At 42.4% G+C, this 21,504-nt stretch overlaps 1 protein-coding gene across 7 annotated transcripts in view; it reads left to right on the top strand.

Moving 5' to 3' along the window:
- MICAL2 (microtubule associated monooxygenase, calponin and LIM domain containing 2) overlaps window positions 1-21,504 on the top strand; it is a 320,593-nt gene that overhangs the window by 166,330 nt on the left and 132,759 nt on the right. For 4 of the 7 annotated variants that reach the window (XM_073604065.1, XM_073604063.1, XM_073604064.1 and 1 more), the window contains exons 17-20: window positions 12,052-12,153; window positions 14,753-14,830; window positions 16,332-16,518; window positions 20,997-21,079. In XM_073604065.1, coding sequence (XP_073460166.1) covers window positions 12,052-12,153; window positions 14,753-14,830; window positions 16,332-16,518; window positions 20,997-21,079 — 450 coding nt within the window. Of the gene's footprint in view, window positions 1-94; window positions 296-3,347; window positions 3,408-12,051; window positions 12,154-14,752; window positions 14,831-16,331; window positions 16,519-20,996; window positions 21,080-21,504 lie in introns of those variants that run through there. The other 3 variants (XM_073604070.1, XM_073604067.1, XM_073604069.1) reach the window with 3 other exon arrangements.

Genomic DNA, 21,504 nt, shown 5'->3' with positions numbered 1-21,504 from the left:
ATCTGTTGCTTTATAACTTTTGTTTTGCTATTTTGTTTCTTTTTTTTGTATCATTGGATATAATTCTCCTCTCTGTCTCCTCTCCACTCCACAGAATACTCTCCTCTCTCCTGATTTATCCCCTCTCACCTCTCCAATCCCTTTCTATGACCCTCCTTCTTCATCTTCTCCTTCATCTCCATCTTCCTCTGTCTCCGCCCACTGCGGCACTCAGTCTAAGAAGCTACTGCAACATGTAAGTCCAGTTTTGGTTCTGCACAGAGTGTACATTTCTGGTTGATAACCTCATGAATGGGACAACAGGAAACCAAAATCTACATTACCAACCGCTAGGGTTTTCCTTTCAAGCTTACACATCATTTCTGGTAAAATAAATGGCAATTACCTTTAGGTGACAGAAGTTAGGAAATATTTTAAAGGGTTTCTCCACCTAAATGTGACGTGTTTCCACTGTCTTATCGGAAAAGCAGAGACAATGTATTCATGCCTGGTCATGTGCTTGCCCACCTTGTAGTTTTGGATGTTTCTGCCGTCTTGTAGTTTTGGATGTTCATTCCCTCCTTGTAGTTTTGGATGTTCCTTCCCACCTTGTAGTTTTGGAAGTTCCCACCTACCTTGTACTTTTGGATGTCCGTGCCCACTTTGTAGTTTTGGATGTTCCCTCTTACCTTGTAGTTTTGGATGTTCCTGCCCACCTTGTAGTTTTGGATGTTCCCTCTTACCTTGTAGTTTTGGATGTTCCTGCCCACTTTGTAGTTTTGGATGTTCCCTCTTACCTTGTAGTTTTGGATGTTCCCTCTTACCTTGTAGTTTTGGATGTTCCTGCCCACCTTGTAGTTTTGGATGTCCCTGCCCAACTTGTAGTTTTGGATGTTCCCTCCCACCTTGTAATTTTGGATGTTCCTGCCCACCTTGTAGTTTTGGATGTTCCCTTCCACCTTGTAGTTTTGGATGTTCTTTCCCTCCTTGTAGTTTTGGATGTTCCTGCCCACCTTTTAGTTTTGGATGTTCCTGCCCACCTTTTAGTTTTGGATGTTCCTGCCCACCTTGTAGTTTTAGATGTTCTTTCCCTCCTTGTAGTTTTGGATGTTCTTTCCCTCCTTGTGGTTTTGGATGTTCCTTCCCTCCTTGTAGTTTTGAATGTTCCTGCCCACCTCGTAGTTTTGGATGTTCCTGTCCACCTTGTAGTTTTGGATGTTCTTTCCCTCCTTGTAGTTTTGGATGTTCCTTCCCTCCTTGTAGTTTTGGATGTTCCTGCCCACCTTGTAGTTTTGGATGTTCCTGCCCACCTTGTAGTTTTGGATGTTCTTTCCCTCCTTGTAGTTTTGGATGTTCCTGCCCACCTTGTAGTTTTAGATCTCTCTGCCCACCTTGTAGTTTTGGATGTTCCCTCCCACCTTTTAGTTTTGGATGTTCCCTCCCACCTTGTAGTTTTGGATGTTCCTTCCCTCCTTGTAGTTTTGTTCCTGCCCACCTTGTAGTTTTGAATGTTCTTTCCCTCCTTGTAGTTTTGGATGTTCCTTCCCTCCTTGTAGTTTTGAATGTTCCTGCCCACCTCAAAGTTTTGGATGTTTCTGTCCAGCTTGTAGTTTTGGGTTATCTTCCTCTCTACAATTTGTATGTAATGGCATCACAGTGACGTAAAATCTCCCCAATGTGGTCACATAACAAAAAAATGTATAAAAATGTAATTCTTCTCTATTCTATCCATACAGATGTTTTGGAGTAAGGCTTTAAATAATTTATTTTAACATTTTTTTTTTTATAGTTATAATATTTTTCTGATTTACTGGAAATATTTAGAGCCCCCGGAGCCCCTAATATCTCCCCTCTTCCGCCCACCTTGGAGTTTTGGATGTTCCTGCCCACATTGTAGTTTTGGGTGTCCCTGTCCTCCTTGTAGTTTTGGGTGTTCCTGACCTTATTGTAGTTTTGGGTGTTCCTGCCCTCCAACTAGTTTTAGGTGTTCCTGCCCTCCTAGTTTTAGGTGTTCCTGCCCACCTTGAAGTTTTGGGAGTTCCTGCCCACCATGTAGTTTTGGGTGTTCTCATACACCTTGTAGTTTTGGGAGTTCCTACCCACCTTGTAGTTTTGGGTGTACCCATCCATCTCGTAGTTTTAGGTGTTCCTGCCCACCTTATAGTTTTGGGTGTAACTGTCCATCTTGTAGTTTTAGGGGTTCCTACCCATCTTGTAGTTTTGGGTGCTCTCATCCACTTACCCAGGAGTTCCTACCCACATTGCAGTTCTAAGTGTCACTGCCCACCTTGATAATTAAATTTTTTTCCTATAAACACAACACTGTTTTCTTCCTCTCCCGGACGCTCCCCCAATTTGTATGTAATGGCGTCACAGGGACGTAAAATCTCCCCAATGTGGTCACATAACAAAAAAAATGATACAAATGTAACTCTTCTCTATTCTATCCATACAAATATTTTTGGACTAAGGCTTTAAATCATTTATTTTTTCCTTTTTTTTTATAGTTATAATATTTTTCTGATTTACTGGAAATATATAGAGCCCTTGAAACCCTTAATATCCCCCCACTTCCGCAGCAGATTAGCTGATAAATCTCCCGGTTTTGTTCAAGGCCTTGCCGTGGGTTGTCACGGGTTCAGCACCCTAATAAGTCAATAGATCTGAAAAGTCAAGTTCTTCCTGCTCTGATGTTTATCCTGAGCAATGTTTTTGTACAAAACTGGGCGATACGAATTATAAAGGTTTTTTTTACCCGCACGTCGTTCCAGACAAATCCAGTTGCCGTGGCTTGGGGGATGGGAAGGCGGGTCCCTTTTTTACATTTGCCTGGTGCTGCTTCTTACATAAAGATATCAACAGAGGAAGATTCTCCCTGAGAAAATATGTGTTTGTTATGTAAGCACTCAGGGAAATATCTTCACACAAATTCCGTATTGTATTCAGAGGAACATAAATACCCTTTAGCGGTTGTTTATCTGTCTAGCTGTCTTGAAAACTCAGAAGACAACAGATAGATCAAATAAGAATATATCAAAGCATAGTTAGATAGCTACATCTGGGGTTATCTGAGGTCATTGAGCAAAGCTCTGACAGCTTCGTATTTCAGGCACTGGAGAAGGATGGCGAATGGTTTGGGCAATATACAGAGTTCAGACCTGTGTGGGCGGGGGTAGGTTGGTGACCCCATAGAGATAAGGGCAGGGTAAGGAAATGGTGTCACACTGTTCAGGGTACAATGGATCCAAAGCTCAGGGAACACTTTGAGAACATAGGCCCAATAATAAGAGATGCGACATTTTATAGATAGTACAGCCTGCTGTAAAGGTTTTTTTTTTTTTCTTTGACTGAAGTTCCCTTCAATGCAGAGAGCATCCGATGGAGAGGCTCCGATTAGGCGCAAGTTGTTTTTTCCCGACCCGGGCCAGGTACTCCGCTGATTATCATGTAATGATTATATATGTGCTTGGCCAGATCTGCACGTCTAACCCAGCCTGGCTCTTCTGCACTATGTGACAAATATCTTCACTTCTCATAAGCTTCAAGTGTTTTCTAATTTACTGATTTACTGTCCCCTTTATTCTAAGCAGTCTTATAAAAAGCACCTTACAGGAAATATTTCATTATATTCATATTTAGTGTTATATTTAGTTATATTTTGTGTTATATTTAGGGTTAGATTTTTATATTTATATTTTTATTTATAATTATATAAATATTTTTTAAGTAATATTTATATTTAGTGTTAGATTTAGTTATATTTTGTTTTATTTATAGGGTTAGATTTTTTATATTTTTATTTATAATTATATTTTTTTTAAGTTATACTTATATTTAGTGTGAGATTTAGCTATATTTAGCATTCGATTTATATTTTTATTTATAATTAGATTTATTGTTTTTCTAAATGTATATATTAATATTGAGGCCTCCAGCATGTTATCCTATATGTCCATGCACACATAGGCTGTTATCAACTGTTTTTGATTGGGGCACTTTTTGGCTGTAAAAAAAAAAAAAAAAAACTAGTGGGTTCTGAGAGGCAGTTTTCAGCTGTAAAAACACTCTAATGTAAAAAAAAACACAGATAAACGCTGAAAAACGCGTTTTTCAATGTTTTTCATCCATTTAAAAAAAAAAAAGTTTTTTAAAAAAAAACGCTAACGCTGGAAAAATGCTGAAAAACGCGTTTTTCAACATTTGTTATCCATTACAAAAAAAAACTGTAAATGTTTTTTTTAAAAAAACACTAACGCTGAAAAACACTGAAAAACGCCAAAAACTGGTTTTTCATCCATTAAAAAAATTAGTAAAAAATGTTTTTTTTAAAAAACTCTGAAAAAAACGCTGAAAAACGCTAAAAAAATGCTATTGCAAAAATGTTGAAAAACTCACTGCAAAGCTACTGGCGTTTTTATAAGGTTATTATAACGTATACGTGTGCATGAGGCCTAAGTGTCAGGGTTAGTTATACTTATAGTTAGTTATATATTTATATATTTATATTTTTATTTACAATTATGTTACTTGTTATATTTATTTGTATCTATATTTAGTGTTAGATTTATATTTTTATTTATAATTATATATATTTTTTAAAATTTATATTTGTATTTAGTGTTAGATTTAGTTATACATAATGTTAGATTATATATTATAAATATATATAATATATAAATATTATTTATATTTGTATTTCTAATTATATTGTTAGATTTATTTATATTTGTATTTATGATTACATTATGTATTATATTTTTATTTTTATTTAGTGTTAGATTTATAATTAGTGTTATATTTCTGTATATTTCTATGTGAGCGCTCCGCAGTAGAATCTCGCTGAGCGATTGTAATCTCGCCGTTCTTTGTACAGTGTACACAGACCAGTATCTGACTGTTTAATCAGGAAACGTGACCTTCCTCCAACCGGCCGCTTCACTTCCTGAATCAAATCTGATATGAAATTCTCTCACTGAGACATTCAGAATTTGAAATCTGATTCTTCAGATCAGATTCTTCTATCACAATGTCTTCATCTGTTTTTCTCTCCAGAAGGACAGCGCCATCTTTGCTCAGGTATCATCCAGGGTCATCGTTGAACGAGCCAGTCGTGTGATGCTGTACACAAATAAAATTGACGTCCTTTCCCTCCCCCCCCTCACAAATAGAGCTTTCTTTTGGTTGGTATTTGATCACCCCTGCGTTTTTATTATTTTTTACGCTATAAACAAAAAAAGACTGACAATTTTGAAAAAAAAAACTTTTTTTTTTTACTAAAAATGGGAAAGGTTCCCCCAGGGGGGTTTTAGGCGGCAAAGTTAATAATATCAATTCATTAGTAGGTTAAAGGAAATTCTTTATTGAAAAGTTGGCATGGCATGAGCACATAGCATTTAAAATATAAGCTCTGGTAGGAGATATGGTACCATTTCAAATACAGAAGATGCAAACACAAGATTATATAGAGCATCTCATTTTTTTGGAAAATCTGTCACATAAAATTGCCTACGCGTTTCGACCTTCGTGGTCATGGTCTTCCTCAGGGGGTAGGTTTGCTGTTTAAAAAATTATATTTTAACATTTCAAGTATCATCAAATAGTTAACAGTTTCTTTTGAGAAAACATAGGGTATAATTACCAATAAAAGGTATGAAATGGGGGGGATCTCCCAGCCAGAATTCCTTTACAATCAATCAGATGATCCCATGTTTCCCTTGGCCACTCCCACTCCAAACAGGGATACCACTTCGCCCCGTGTGGCGTACAAGGAGTCACACTGGGGGACACCTAAATATTTTTTACTTTCTGCTATAAAACATCCAATAAAAAATGTAAAAAAAAAATTGAAATTCTTCATCAATTTAGGCCAATATGTATCCTGCTACATATTTTTTGGGGAAAAAAATCCTAATAAGCGTATATTGATTGGTTTGCGCAAAAGTTAAAGCATCTACAAATTATGGGATAGATTTATGGAATTGTTATTTTGTTTTTTGTTTTTTTTTTACTAGTAATGGCGGCAATCAGCGACTTTTAGCGGGACTGCGACGTTGTGGCGGAAAAATCGGACACTTTTTGGAGACCAGTGACACCAATACAGTGATCAGTGCTAAAAAAAATGCACTGTCACTGTACTAATGACACTGTCAGGGAAGGGGTTAACATCAAAGGGTTAAATGTGCTCCTAGGGAGTGCTTGCTAACTGTGTGCGGGGGAGGTGCTTTAACTGGGGGAAGACAGAGATCCGTGTTCCTGCTTAGCAGAAACACAAGATCTCCACCTTCCCCTCTCACAGAACGGCGATCTGCCTTGTTTACATAGGCAGACCACCGCTCTGTCTGCCTTGGGAACGATCAATGGGGCATCGGGTCCGCCGAACTCGCTGATTGGCTCCTGCTGTGTCCAATCACATCAGGAGGGGGTCACCTGCGGCGCGTGCCTGACCCAAAGAAAGAAGTCGCGTACAGGTACGTGATTTTGCGCTGAAGGGCCGCCCTCGCCCTGGGACGGTCGGGAAGTGGTTAAAGACATCTGTGACTTTTTTAAAAACCGGATACAAATGCAACAATGTATCAAAGTACTAAAAGCTGTAAAATAATGATAGCGGTGACGGCGGGTCGCTCCTCATTTCCATCACTGAGAGTCACAAGATAAAAGAGAAAGAAGCCAATCTGATGGGGGAGGGAGGGAAGGGGGAGGGAGGGCGCTCCCTCCGGGCACAGTGGGCACCTGTGGGGGGGGGTCTTTGATGTTCAGCCAGGCCGTATGACCAGACAGCGCCGTGCCGAGGGCTGGTCGGGAAAAGAAAACACTTTATAGAACGGCGTGTCATCAATGCTGGGAGCCAGGATGTTCCGCAAACAGGACAGTCATAAAAAAAATATACCGACTCCCCAGTGTGATCTCCGGAACTCTGCCATGTATTAAAGCTGAACTCCAGGCACATAAATCTCCATTAATATATATTACTCAATAGCCTCAAAGGATAGAAATCCACTCTCTGTGTATCAAATTCCTTTGCAAAGCCTGATATTACCATGTAAAAGTAGCAGTGACATCAACACTGTGCTGTACATAGCCTTTACTGAGAGCAGAGCTGTGGGAGGGGCCCAGCAGGCTCCACCCACCACAGGCAACCTGTAGAAAAGCACAGGAGGGGGCGGAGACAAGACCAGTCACCCTGCACAAGGAGAGAGAACAGAACTGTGGGAGGGGCCCAGCAGGCTCCACCCACTACAGGTTGCCGGTAGAGAACTACAGGAGGGGGCGGAGACAAGACCAGTCACACTGCACAAGGAGAGTGATCAGTGCTGTGGGAGGGGCCCAGCAGGCCCCACCCACTACAGGCAACCTGTAGATAAGTACAGGAGGGGGCGGAGACAGGACCGGTCACCCTGCACAAGTGAGGAGAACGGGACTGTGGGAGGGGCCTAGCAGGCTCCACCCCCTACAAGCAGCCTGTAGAAAAGTACAGGAGGGGGCGGAGACAAGACCAGTCAACCTGCACAAGGAGAGAGCAGAACTGTGGGAGGGGCCTTGCAGGCCCCTCCCATAGGGTGGATGACAAACATCAAAGGACAAAAGATATCTGCTGATGATGGAGACTTTCCAAACCCAGGGACCTCTTCCAATCAAAGTCATGTAAATCTTTCATTGTGGCAATAAAGTGGCAACGCGTTTTGGGCAGCCTGTGAATTTTCAGTGGGCTGCCCAGCGTGCGGACACATGCAAAAAAGTACGATATTAAAAACTGCGCACCAAGCAGCATGGTATCATGCATCTTGGTGGTTGTCGTGAACACACCTGCATTTGCTAGATGTGTGGGGGGCGCCATTAAGAAATAACGGCCCCCACGCACATTCGTAGAAGGCAACGCGTTTCCATGTGGTGCGGGGAAAACGCACACTTTTGATCACTTTCCCGCACCCGGTGTGAACAAGCCCTCGGGTATTCGTGAACACAACCAAGAACACCGGCACCAGAATTTACATCTGAGCCGACGTCTCAGGTGTGATGCCTGAACAAAAATGGTGCTGTCCTTCTGGGAAAAAAAGAATTAAGTCGGGAGCATTGCCTGGGAAAGTACTGTGATCTCTCTGAGAGGTAATACATCCCTGCAAGTGTTACACTGACATATTACCTAAAGCGGTGTTGCCCAAAAAATGTTATATACTGCCGCTTACAAATCATTAGATGGGGCGGCTGCATTCGTTTTCTTTTTTTAGGCTTTTTTTCCCTCTGTTTTCATCTGGTGATCTGGCCAGTAACACACCTCCTGTATTAGAGCGCCCCCCCCCCCCCCCCCCACTCTGGATGAAGGAGCACAGGAGGCACAGCAGACAGCAGCATTGTGGGGGAGGGGAGTGTTAGATGGTCTAGCTGCATGTCTTAAATGAATATTACCCAAATCAGGAGAATGTTAGATTTCAGCATTAGGGGGGGAGGGGATGTTTTCTGACTCAGGCCATACGGGAGATGTTGAGCCATCAGAGTTCCGGAAGACTCCGAGTTTAATCATCATTCCCGAATTCCTGGGATGCTTCAATCGAAGGAAATTCCACAGCTTACAGTCCATGCTGTAATATGTGACATCTGTTCCCAGGGACGCCGCGCTCTCGGGGGAAGGGACTGCCATGTTTTGTCCAACAGTTGGCTAAAAATGGTCTAAAGAATGAAGCTGGATGGTTGGAGTATTACATCCTCCCTTCGGCCTTCCCTTCAGTCTTTGCACAGTTGTAGCGGCTCCTCTCCTGGAAAGAAAAGGCTTCCTCTGATTTCAACGCACACTGTGAGCTTCTCACCATGTGCTTTAGAAGCTGCAGCGAGTCAGATAGAGCCCCGCCCTCATTTCCTGGCTGAAGGACATCCCGTGTCATTTAGGTCAGGGGTCTCAAACTGGCGGCCCTCCACCTGTTGCTCCACTACAAGTCTCACCATGCCTCTGCCTGTGGGAGTCAGCCTTGCAATGCCTCATGGGACTTGTAGTTTTGCAAAACAGCTGGAGGGCCACCAGTTTCAGACCCCTGATTTAGGTCTTTCCTCCCCAGCCTGACTGTCCCTGGCCCACCCCTTTTCATTCGTTGGATTGTATTTCTTTCAATCATGGAGGTTCAGCATCGCATGTGGGTGTTACCTTGCAAAATACAGCCTGGGAACGCCCACTCCTCCAGACTGACATCCACCCCTTTTAAGAATTGCCTAACTCCCCCCACTTCTTGCATCAGAACTGAGGGAGGCTGTTGGGAGGAGTACAGAGGCAGGGTGCTGTGATGTCACCCTGCCAGCCCCTCCCACCAGCCTGGATCTGCCTGCATTGCTTAGGGAAGCACAGAGATCCAATGGTGGCAACACTGGACCTATAATAATGTATGGTAAATGAAAATGGAATACAAATGTCATCATCATTTTTTTTTAGGAAGAGGAGGAGGGATCAGCAAAGGCAAAACATGAGCAGATGGTAGACAGATGACTTATTGCTGCATTTTTGAGAGAGCCTTGACCTTTCAGTCATTGTTACATAATCTTGATTTCATACAAACAAACGAACAAAAGTTTACATTAAAAAGAGTATAAAGGAGAGTATTTAAAAAAAAAAAATATATATATATATATTATATAAATATATATATATATATAGATATAGAGCTATATAGATCTATATAGATCTATTTTAGAATCTAAAATATATATTTTGATTATATATAGATCTATATATATATATATATATATATATATATATATATATATATATATATATATATATATATATATATATATATAGATCTATATAGCTCTATATCTATATAGAGCTATATAGATCTATATATAATCAAAATATATATATATACCGGTATATATAGAAGTTCAGACAGTAAATATATATTCTATATATATATATATATATATATAGAATAGTGAATGTTATTAGACTATCCCCTATGTTTTTTATTGATTTAAAATAGTAAAATACCACATTTGGCCACTAGATGGCGCTAAGCATCAAAGGAAATTCCCGACAACCCTCATTTCTTTGACCGTTTAAATAGAAGATTTGTTAATGCACTTTTCAGCAGGCGAATTACTATTTTTTTTTTTTTTTTTTTTTTTAGAAGTTTACCCCATAGTCTTTATATCTAGATAGACAGTATATATATATAACCAATCCTCTTTCAAAATAGAAAAATATTTGGACTGAGTATTAATGGTTATTTGTTTTGTGTACATTTCCTAATTTTTATTTTTCACCTTGGCCAGTGCACACTGATCCACGATTTCTTTCTGCGTTTGTGTGATGCATGCAGTGTGTGAACGCAAGGCATAGCGCTATAAAATATAAATCCCCTATGGGGTGCTTGCAGTACTCCTTCAATCAGCCATTCTCATTTTACACCAAGAAAATGGGGGGGTCCAAGGACCAATGCTGGGACAACAGCTTGGGCTTGATGACAACCTTGGCAGCTTTACTACAAAGCCTGGGTCCCTTCAAAAAGGCGATGGCCTCCACTGAGGGATCCAAGTGGAATTTACAGACGGTGGTCTTAAGAGTCCATAGTCAATTATTGTTGACAAACTTGAGGCAAACAGAAGATACAAGTTCACTGACGCGTTTCAGAGCGCCAGACAACCCCCCTTTATCAGGGTGGGGTGGGTATATGACAAATCTCTATCTAAAAATTTCCTGCACTGTGTTTTATCTCAAGGAGGGAGCATTAATAGTCACAGTGGACGTGTGTTAAAAGTAGGGACGAGCTTTAGGTTCAGACTGAACCTTAAATGTTCGGGCTTTTGCCTATCCCTAACACACCAGCCCCATTCACTTACATGACACATCTGGTCCAGTCACTTCACTCCCACTGGATGACAGGCCCACCACCACCACCCAACTACCACCACCCCACCACCACCCAACTACCACCACCCCACCACCACCACTACCGCTACCACCATCCCAACTACCACCACCCCATCACCACTACCGCTACCACCATCCCAACTACCACCACCCCATCACCACTACCACTACCACCATCCCAACTACCACCACCCCATCACCACTACCACCACCACCACCCAACTACCACCACACCACCACCACCCAACTACCACCACACCACCACCATCCAACTATCACCACACCACCACCACTACTGCTACCATCATCCCAACTACCACCACCCCACCACCACTACTGCTACCACCACTACTGCTACCATCATCCCAACTACCACCACCCCACCACCACTACTGCTACCACCATCCCAACTACCACCACCCCATCACCACTACCACCATCCCAACAAACACCAGCCTACCACCACAACTACCACCATCCCAACAAACACCACCCCACCACCACCACCACCACTACCACCATCCCAACCATCAAAAAAAGATAAAAAAGAAAAGAATGACATATTCAGTAAATGACAGCTGATATATACAAAGGGGAAGGGTCTCCTATATGAGATCATTGACCCTAATGTAGACATGAACATGTTATCACGGGGATTCCTGCTGAAACCAAACTGAAGCATGTTAAACACACATCCACTGTGACTAATACTATCCTTGAAATAGAGCAAAACGTCCTAAAGTAAGATTTGTCATTGCTCCTCCAAGCCCTGATGAAGCGGGATTGTTTGGCCCCTGAAACGGGCGGGCTTCCTTTTATCTTCCTCTTGTCGCAAATGAATCTATATTAAAAGACCATGAACTCTTAGGATGAACATCTAGCGCTCTTTCTTTTATTTCAGTCAGCTTTCTGAGCATCCAGCCTAAAATTTAAATATTTACTAAAGGGTTTGGTCTGAGAATACAATGTAACATTTGCAGCTAGAAAATTATCTTTCCTTCCAGCTAAGTTGTATCTTGAAACAGCTCCAAGTCGCAGCTTAAAAACTAGATGAGGCAGTTGCCACAGCCCTTTAATTTTCTTGCTGTTTTAAGAGATCGCTTAGCTTAGCTTTCACTAACCTTCTATAACTTTTGTATTAATATTCTATAACTTGCTGAAATACTCTTTTAAGTCTGTTCTCCCTCCTTCTGTTCCTCTCTGTTCTTTCTGCCATATAGGCGACAGTAGGGAACGTGTCCAGCCGGGTAGGAGCTGTGGCAGAAGTCCTTGTCTGCCTTTATATGAGCGATCACAAAAGTAAAACGAGATCCGCAGAGTTGGTAAGCTGCAGAAATCAACCGTAACGCATGACAATTACTAACTTTCAAAAACGACAACGACCATTACCTACATCATTTATCATTCAGAAAATATTGGAAAGAGGGAACTTACTGTGACATAATTAATAGACCCACACACCACACACACACACACGCACACACACACACACACACACACACACACACACACACACACCACCACCACCACTACCAACAAAATGGTATGACCCTTACTACAGCTCTTTAGGGGCTGGTCTACTCTTTCTACTCCTTGGTAGAAGGTCCTCAACTTCTTTATTAAATCAACCCAAGTAGGTGAGGGGAAATCCTAAAATCTAGAGTTGTCACTAGGGTAAACCTTCCAATGGGGACAGATGTTCCAGTGACAACCCACCCACACCCACCACCAAAATGGTATGACCCTTACTTATAGTTCCTCGGGAGCTGGTCTACTCATTCTACTCTGTGGTAGAAGATTCTAAACTCTTTTTGTAAATTAGCCCGAGTAGGTGAGGGGAAATCCTAAGCATTAGAGTTGTCACAAGGGTAAACCTTCCAATGGGAACAGATGTTCCATTGACAAAACAACCCACCTGACCTACCACCAAAATGGTATGCTCCTTGCTACAGTTCCATGGGGGCTGGTCTACTCATTCTACTCTGAGGCAGAAGATTCTCAACTGCTTTAGTAAATCATCCTGAGCAAGTGAAAACTTGTGTAAACCTTCCAATGTGAGCAAATGCTGTGGAGACGACTGCCTTAGATGGAAATATCTTTCACTTTTTTAAGGCCTCCTCCCATTTCCTGTTGCATCTTCATTACAGGAAGTGAGGGAAAGTCTCCCCAGCATTACATGGACAGCAGAAAATAACCCAATAGGACTTTTAGAGGATTAATGCACATTTTAGACCAAGCATCAGGTTACATCTGTATATAGGGTTGCCACCTGTCCAGGATTCACCCGGACAGTTCGGGAATCAGGCGTCCGGGTTTCAGACTGCCTGAAACCCGGACACATTATTTAGACTGGACTATGGCAGTTGTCTAAGCTGAGAGTGTCTATTACACTCTTTCACACTGCCCAAAGCCAGCACTAACAACCCCCCCAAACACACACACAGACAGGAGAGGAGAGAGGGCACGATCTGCACCTCTTCCCCCCACCCCTACCCCTCTGTGTCTGCCCACACTCCAATCCCCAGCGCTGTGCCTCAGAATAGGAAAGTAAGTTGGTGCCGGAAATTTAAAGTCCAGCAGCCTCAGATACATCTGGATGAGAGGTGCTGACTGCCAAGGGGTGAATGAGCTCACCATCCATCCCTGTCTGTGACTGAAGTCTCCCCCCTTCTCTCTCCTGCCTCTGAGTGAGTACACTAAGACAAATCAGGGTTCTCAGAGCACCCCTTACATCAGATTTCCCCTTTACACCAGAGACCACAGTGTTCCCCCTTACATCAGAGTCTTCTGCATACATCAGAGTTCTCAGTGTTCCCCCTTAGATCAGGGTTCCCAGAGCATCCCTAATGTCACAGTCCCCAGAGTTCTCCCTTACATCAGAGTCTGCAGAGTCCCCCCTTACAGTGAAAGGGAACTCTGCGAGTTCAGATGTAAAAGGGGAACTCTGTGGACTCTGATGTGAAGGGGGACTCTTGTTCTTAACTTCATATGATTAGAAATGTTATTTAACAGCAAAATATATGTATAGTTCTTACTATAAGAAAAAAAAATTGCCGTGCGCCGCTAAAGTGTTCAGGTTTGACGTGAAGAAAAGGTGGCAACCCTATCTGTATATAGGGTAACATGAAGTATGGTTGGGTTCCCCAACCCCCCACCCTCAATAATCCCCTTTCACCTAAATCTCAAAGTCTTCCTTCTGTCTGAAAGTTGTAATGATTTGAAAGTAGCACAGCCACGCATGGCTCCACCATTTAGGTCTGGGATAGCTTACATTGATTTGCTACCTTTTTGCTTCCTGGATTTACACAGACACACAGAGGCACACCTCCAGCCCTGCAGCTCTCACTGGCCCTCTTATGCCTCATCCCCCCCTCCCTTCCTGGTAAACTCTCAGGAGAGTGAGAGAGAGAGAGCTGTGCATGATGTCATAAGCCTATGCTAATGACCAGACAAGAAACAGGAAGTGAGCTGTATAAAGGATTTACTAGCAGAAAAAAAAATGTTTTACTATCCAAAGTTAAGACAACAACAAGGGCAGAAGATTTAATAGATGGAAAGATGAAAAAAAATTACTGAAGTTCCGTTTTAAGCACAGGCACCACGAATGATCGCCATATTGTTCGCAATATCTCTTAAGACTGTCAGCTCCATCTAGTGGCCAAAATGCAGTATTTTCCTGAAACATACCACATTATGACCACTAGATGGAGCTGACGATTATAGGCGATAATTACATTACAAGAAATACAGCAGTCATTCAGGGTGCTTGTACGAATGCACAGCAAATCATTTTTTACATAGATCCCTTTGAGTATACTTAGGAGAAAGAACAGAAATTATTCTAAGCTGGGCACAATGAGACAAGTAGTTTTTCTTGAGTGTTATAATAAGGTGAATAATGTAATTTTGTGTTGAATTCAGAGCTCGCCGGACGTAGGGATGACTGAGCCCTTTGCTGAATCTCGTTCTTCTTCTTCTCCTGTCTCTCCTTCCCAGAAGGTACTCTACTCTTCCTTCCTTCTTTATCTAATGTATCTACAATGAGGTCAGTGCACAAGGTGGGTGGTTGTGTGTCAGTATCAGATATATAACAGGCGTCCTGTAGAGCAGTAATGCAAGAAGAACTCAAAATGTATCCCCCCCCCCCAAAATCTCACATAGCCCTGTGATGTAGGGATGCCCCCCGGAACTACATCTCCCAAGAGCCCTTCCCCTATATGCTGTAAGTAGGCAGGCTCTTAGGAGACCAGGCAGTGTGTGTTCATGTAGAGAGAGGTACAAAGAATGGCAAGGAATACCTACAGGTGGAGCTGGTTGGGATTTGGGTGCAGCAGAGGCACTGTGTTGTCAGCCCAAACAGGAAGTTAGGCGCTCACGGGATTTTTTTTTTTGGTACTTGTGCAAGGTATAAAACATAGGGAAATTCACATATATTGCAGAGATGTACTGATTTTTTTTTTTTTTAATTTTGCCCAGACATACACTTAAGGGTCTTTTTTTATGAAAAGTTCATTGGACAAATATCACAAATTTTGGCCCTGTAGTTTCTGTAATAGATTAATTCCTAGGCTTGTCAGCTCCATCTAGTGGCCATAATGCTTCACAGTAATGGAATACCTCAATAACAAAAAATATACCACCTTTTGGCCACTAGATGGAGCTGACGAGCATAAGGATTAATCTATTACAGAAATGACAAAAAAAAATAAAAAATTGTGCAGCCTACAGGAACAATGAGTTTAGAAAATATATATAATATATATAATTTTTTAATATATATAATTTTTTTGTCAAATTGTCTTAAAAATCCCATTTGGAGGTTCTTCTTCTTGAACAGGAATAATGAGTGACATTTGTCCAACAAATGTTTTAGAAATAAACCCCATAAAGTGTTTTCCAAATTTTAGGCTATACACGTAAATTTGTATAGCATAATGTTAATCATTTTAGTAATGTGAATATTATTTTTTTTTTTTTATATAAAATAGTCTCTGCATTTTTAAATGATACATATACTGTACATAAGGGTAACCATATATATATATTTTTTACCACACATGTACTTAGTAGCATTGCACAATGGTTGTGTGTGGTGAACCTCAATGCAAACCTAACAGACAGGCTCTGTCCAATTAAAAAAAAAAAAAACAATAGCGAGGGGAATATATAACAAATAATATAAAGAATTTGTTATCACAATTTGACTGCAAGTTGAAATACTCTTTAAGAGAAATAACAGCAGCCATTGCAATGTACCCTTCAACTGTATGTAAATTTCGTCTTCAGCTATTGAGGACTGTAAACAACAGGCTGCAAAGAGATAAAAGGGGAAAAAAAAACTAGTTTAAAAAAATTAATTTACAATATTTTGTATTTACAAAATTACATTTTTACAGTTTTTTTTTCCTGAATCCAGTAAATAAAGAAAAGCTTTACATAAACATTAGATACTCCTATCAGTGTCGTGTTTAACAGAGATACAATTTTTTTTTTCTTCTAGGGATCCCTGAGGAAGGAGTTTCCTCCGAATATCGGTGGGAGCGACACGTGTTATTTCTGCAAGAAGAGAGTTTACGTGGTGGAGCGGCTGAGCGCCGAGGGACATTTCTTCCACCGAGAATGCTTCAAGTGTTCCTTCTGCTCCACTGTCCTCCGACTGGGGAATTATGTGTTCAATATGGAAGAGGGTAGGTATCCCACCGTACAGCATATATGGGAGAAGGACAATTCACCTACCGGTGTGCTCTAGACTTGTCTGGGATATTGAGGTGCCAATTACTCCATCAGAGTTACCCGTTTACATCAGAGTGCCTATCAGAGTCCCCCATACATAAGGGTCCCCATCAGAGTCCCCCTTTACATTAGGGTCCCCATTAGAGTACCCCATACATCAGGGTCCTTATCAGAGTTGCCCTTACATCAGAGTTCCTATCAGAGTCCCCTATACATAAGGGTCTCTAGTAGAGTTCCCCTTACATCAAGGTCCCTATCAGAGTCCCCCATGCATAAGGGCTCCCATAAGAGTCCCCCTTTACATTAGGTTCCCCATTAAAGTTCCCCATACATCAGGGCTCCTATCAGAGACCCCCATACATCAGGGCCCCTATCAAAGCCCCCTTTCCATTAGGGTCCCCATTAAAGTTCCCCATACATCAGGGCCTTTATCAGAGCCCCCCTTACACCACGGACCCCTTTAGAGTCCCCCTTACATCAGAGTCCCCATCAGAGTCCCCCTTTACAATACGGTCCCCATTACAGTCCCCCTTACATCAGAGTCCCTATCAGAGTCCCCCTTACATAAGGGTCCTTATCAGAGCCCCCCTTACATCAGAGTCCCTATCAGAGTCCCCCTTACATAAGGGTCCTTATCAGAGCCCCCCTTACATCAGAGTTCCTATCAGAGTACCCTGTACATCAGGGTCCCTATTTGAGTTCCCCTTACATCAGGGTCCTCATCAGGGTCCCCCTTACAACAAGGTCCCCATCAGAGTCTCCCATACATCAGAGTCATTGTCAGAGTCCCCCTTACACAAGGGGGACTCTTTATATTAGGGTCCCCATTAAAGTTCCCTGTACATCAGGGTCTTTATCAGAGTCCCCCTTACATCAGGGTCCCTATCAGAGTTCCCCATACATCAGGGTGCCTATCAGAGTCTCCCTTACATCAGAGTTCCTATCAGAATCCCCTGTACATCAGGGTCCCTATTAGAGTTCCCCTTACATCAGGGTCCTCATCAGAGTCCCCCTTTATAATAGGATCCCCATTAAAGCTCCCCATACATCAGGAGATGTTTTGGAGTTTACAGAGGTAACCTGGACAGGGTTGATAGGACTGTTTAAGATAATCATGTGGAGTGCATAGGACAAATGAGGGCACTGGATTTCTGGCAGGATCAACAGGGTTTGGGGGGGGGGGGGGTTGCACATATTGAGCAGACCAGGAAGCCTATCCAGCCACATCAAAGAGCGGCTCGGTTGAGACACCCACCAGAGAACTTAGACAGCAGCTAAGCTGCAGATACACACCGCTGAAGAGCCTTGAGCAGTAATAAATCAAAGTGATGGCCTGTAGTGACTTTTCATTCCTGAGAGCCCATTGCAAATGAGTCCACATTTGCAGAAATAATCCCCTTACTGTGTCGAATATATTTATTTCCTATGTGTGTCAGCTCCATCTAGTGGCCGTAATGAAGTATTTGTTTTTATATACTGCAATTAGGAAAATTCCACATTTTGTCCACTAGATGGCGCTAGCTGTCATAGGAAATACATATATTAGATACATTTTATGCATTATTCGCACAGCAGATTTGTTTTTTTCTATAAAGGGACCCCGTTCTTTTCCAGGATAGATTAAAACTCCCTCATATTTAATCCATTCTACATGACATCAAGGTTCAAACAACATATAAACAGTTGCGGCTCTTTTGCAGTGAAAAAAAAAACGGGATAAGTCAGAGCTCGTCCTTTAAATGTTAACAGCCGACTTCAGAGATTTTTTTCCCTTTCGCTTCCAGATCTCCGATCTTCAGCCGCCGTTCCCTTTCAGTAGTAACAACAAGATGTGCTAACCAAACACACATCGGACGCACATGCCCGCAGGGCGCAATAGGCGCTGCCTGTGATTGGCCGGACTATTTGGCCCTCTATTATACTCTACATTCCTGAAGGCCTGAAAGATTAGATTTTATCTTAGGAAAATAATCCTTTTTTTTTTTTTATCTAGCCCAGAAATAAAAACAGAGGGAGCCGAGGAACCGTTCAGATGTTATCTGCAACAAAATCTCACACTTCCTATTCTCTACTGCCGCTAAAGACTCCGGACATTTAAAGGGATAAAAGCAGCAAAAAGGGAACAAATACACTATATTGTCAAAAGTATTGGGACGCCTGCCTTTACACACATATGAACTTTAATGGCATCCCAGTCTTAGTCCGTAGGGTTCAATATTGAGTTGGCTCCGCCCTTTGCAGCTATAACAGCTTCAACTCTTCTGGGAAGGCCGTCCACAAGGTTTAGGAGTGTGTCTATGGGAATGTTTGACCATTCTTCCAGAAGAGCATTTGTGAGGTCAGGCACTGATGTTGGGTGAGAAGGCCTGGCTCGCAGTCTCCGCTCTAATTCATCCCAAAGGTGTTCTATCGGTTAAAGGTCAGGACTCTGTGCAGGTCAGTCAAGTTCCTCCACCCCAAACTCACTCATCCATGTCTTTATGGACCTTGCTTTGTGCTCATTTGCGCAGTCATGTTGGAACAGGAAGGGGCCATCCCCAAACTGTTCCCACAAAGTTGTCCAAAATGTCTTGGTATGCTGACGCCTTAAGAGTTCCCATCACTGGAACTAAGGGGCCAAACCCAACCCCTGAAAATAAACCCCACACCATAATCCACCACCCCTCCACCAAATGATTTGGACCAGTGCACAAAGCAAGGTCTATAAAGACACGGATGAGCGAGTTTGGGGTGGAGGAACTTGACTGGCCTGCACAGCGTCCTCACCTCAACCCGATAGAACACCTTTGGGTGTGTCTATGGGAGTGCTTGACCATTCTTCCAGAAGCACATTTGTGAGGTCAGGCACTGATGTTGGTCGAGAAGGCCTGGCTCGCAGTCTCCGCTTTAATTCATCCCAAAGGTGTTCTATCGGTTAAAAGTTAGGACAGTCAAGGTCCTCCACCCCAAACTCCCTCATCCATGTCTCTATGGACCTGGCTTTGTGCACTGGTGAGCAGTGATGTTGGACCAGAAAGGGGACATCCCCAATCTGTTTCCCACAAAGTTGGGGGCATGAAATTGTCCAAAATGTCTTGGTACGCTGACGCCTTAAGAGTTCCCTTCACTGGAACTAAGGGGCCAAGACCAACCCCTGAAGAACAACCCCCACACCATAATCCTCCCTCCACCAAATGATTTGGAACCGGCTGAGATTTGATGTATGGGCATGCTGAATCTACCCAACTTGATCGATCGATCAACTTGGGTACAACCTGCCTGTCGTATTTTTACTTGAGATTATTGCTAGCGGCTCTTGTAGCCAATAGCAGTAATCATTGTGTTCTGGTGAGGACGGCTTCCTCCGCACCCCAACCCCCCCCCCCATCAGGAGAACACAATGGCTCAGTGGAAGGGATTCCCCCATAAATTGACTGTGTTGATGGGGGGGGAATCCAACGATTTTCTTTCCTGCCACCCGTGGTGGCAAAAAAAAAAAGAAAATCACTCCATCTATGGCCGGCCTTACAAGTAAAAAACAGGCATTCCAAACTCGAGAGATGAGTTATGTGTGTGGAGGTTCTGGACCGTAAACCCACATACACACGATCGCACATTCCGACAACAAAATCCGGATGTTGGCTCAAACTTGTCTTGCATACACAACGGTCACAGAAATCTTGTCAGAAATTCCGATCGCCAAGAACGCGGTGACGTACAACGCGTACGACGAGCCGAGAAAAATGAAGTTCAATAGCCCAGTGCGGCTCCTTCTGCTTGATTCCGAGCATGCGTGGGACTTTGTGCGTGGGAATTGCGTACACACGATCGGAATTTCCGACAACGGATTTTGGTGTCGGAAAATTTGAGACCCAGCTCTCAAATTTTGTGTGGCGGAAACTCCGAGGGAAAATGTCCGACGGAGCCCACACACGGTCGGAAATTCCGACAACAAGCTCCGATCGCACTTTTGCCGTCGAAAAGTCAGACCGTGTGTATAAGTGTATTTGGGGCATAAGTGTACTAAAACCTGGTGATCCTGGCAAAAGAGGAGACTTTTAAGCTGTGATCCTGAATAGTTCTTCTGTAGGACCGCTAAAATAATAAACATTTGCATGTTAACATGTTCGTGTAAGCATTTGCACAGGAAACCTTTACAAGAACATGGGACATTAATTTCTGGTATTTTGGGACACTTTACAATGTCAGCTTGACCACGACCTCGAGTGACCCTTGCTGTAGGACATTAGAAGGCTTAACTGTCTCTCTACAGACTGCATAACAAAACGTTCCAAGGACATTGTTCAAATATCATCCTTCTGCAAACAAAAGATATTCTAGTCAAGTCATATAAAGAACATAACATTAGCATATAAGCACCTAATATTGTCATTTAATCATTTTAGAAATACTTTCCCTATCAGCAGTAACTTTGTTCTCCTTTTATCTCCAGGTAAATTTTATTGCCAACCTCATTTCATGCACTCCTTCTCAAACAACAAACAGCGAAAGCGAAGAACAGAATCAAAACTGCAGGTAAGTCAAAAAGTTATTTTACTCTAACTCCCCCCCCCTAGGGGGCCCCATTTACCTGTAGATGTAACCATCATTTTATTCTAACTCACCCTAGGGGGCCCCATTTACCTGTAGATGTAACCACCATTTTATTCTAACTCCCCACTAGGGGGCCCCATTTACCTGTAGATGTAACCACCATTTTATTCTAACTCCCCCCTAGGGGGCCCCATTTACCTGTAGATGTAACCACCATTTTATTCTAACTCCCCCCTAGGGGGCCCCATTTACCTGTAGATGTAACCACCTAAAAAACCTACTAATCTTCAACAATAACATCTTATATCCTCCAGGCTTTCAAGCCATCACTCACTGTAATTTAAAGCGTTTGTTACCCTAAAAAAAAAAAAAAATAATTGATCCTGTTCCTTTAAAGCAGGGATATG

This window comes from Aquarana catesbeiana, linkage group LG11 (genome assembly GCF_042186555.1).
Source record: "Aquarana catesbeiana isolate 2022-GZ linkage group LG11, ASM4218655v1, whole genome shotgun sequence".
In the NCBI taxonomy this organism is placed as follows: domain Eukaryota; kingdom Metazoa; phylum Chordata; class Amphibia; order Anura; family Ranidae; genus Aquarana; species Aquarana catesbeiana.
The sequence above is the reverse complement of the archived record's forward strand: the minus strand, read 5'-3'. Positions and strand labels throughout refer to the sequence as shown.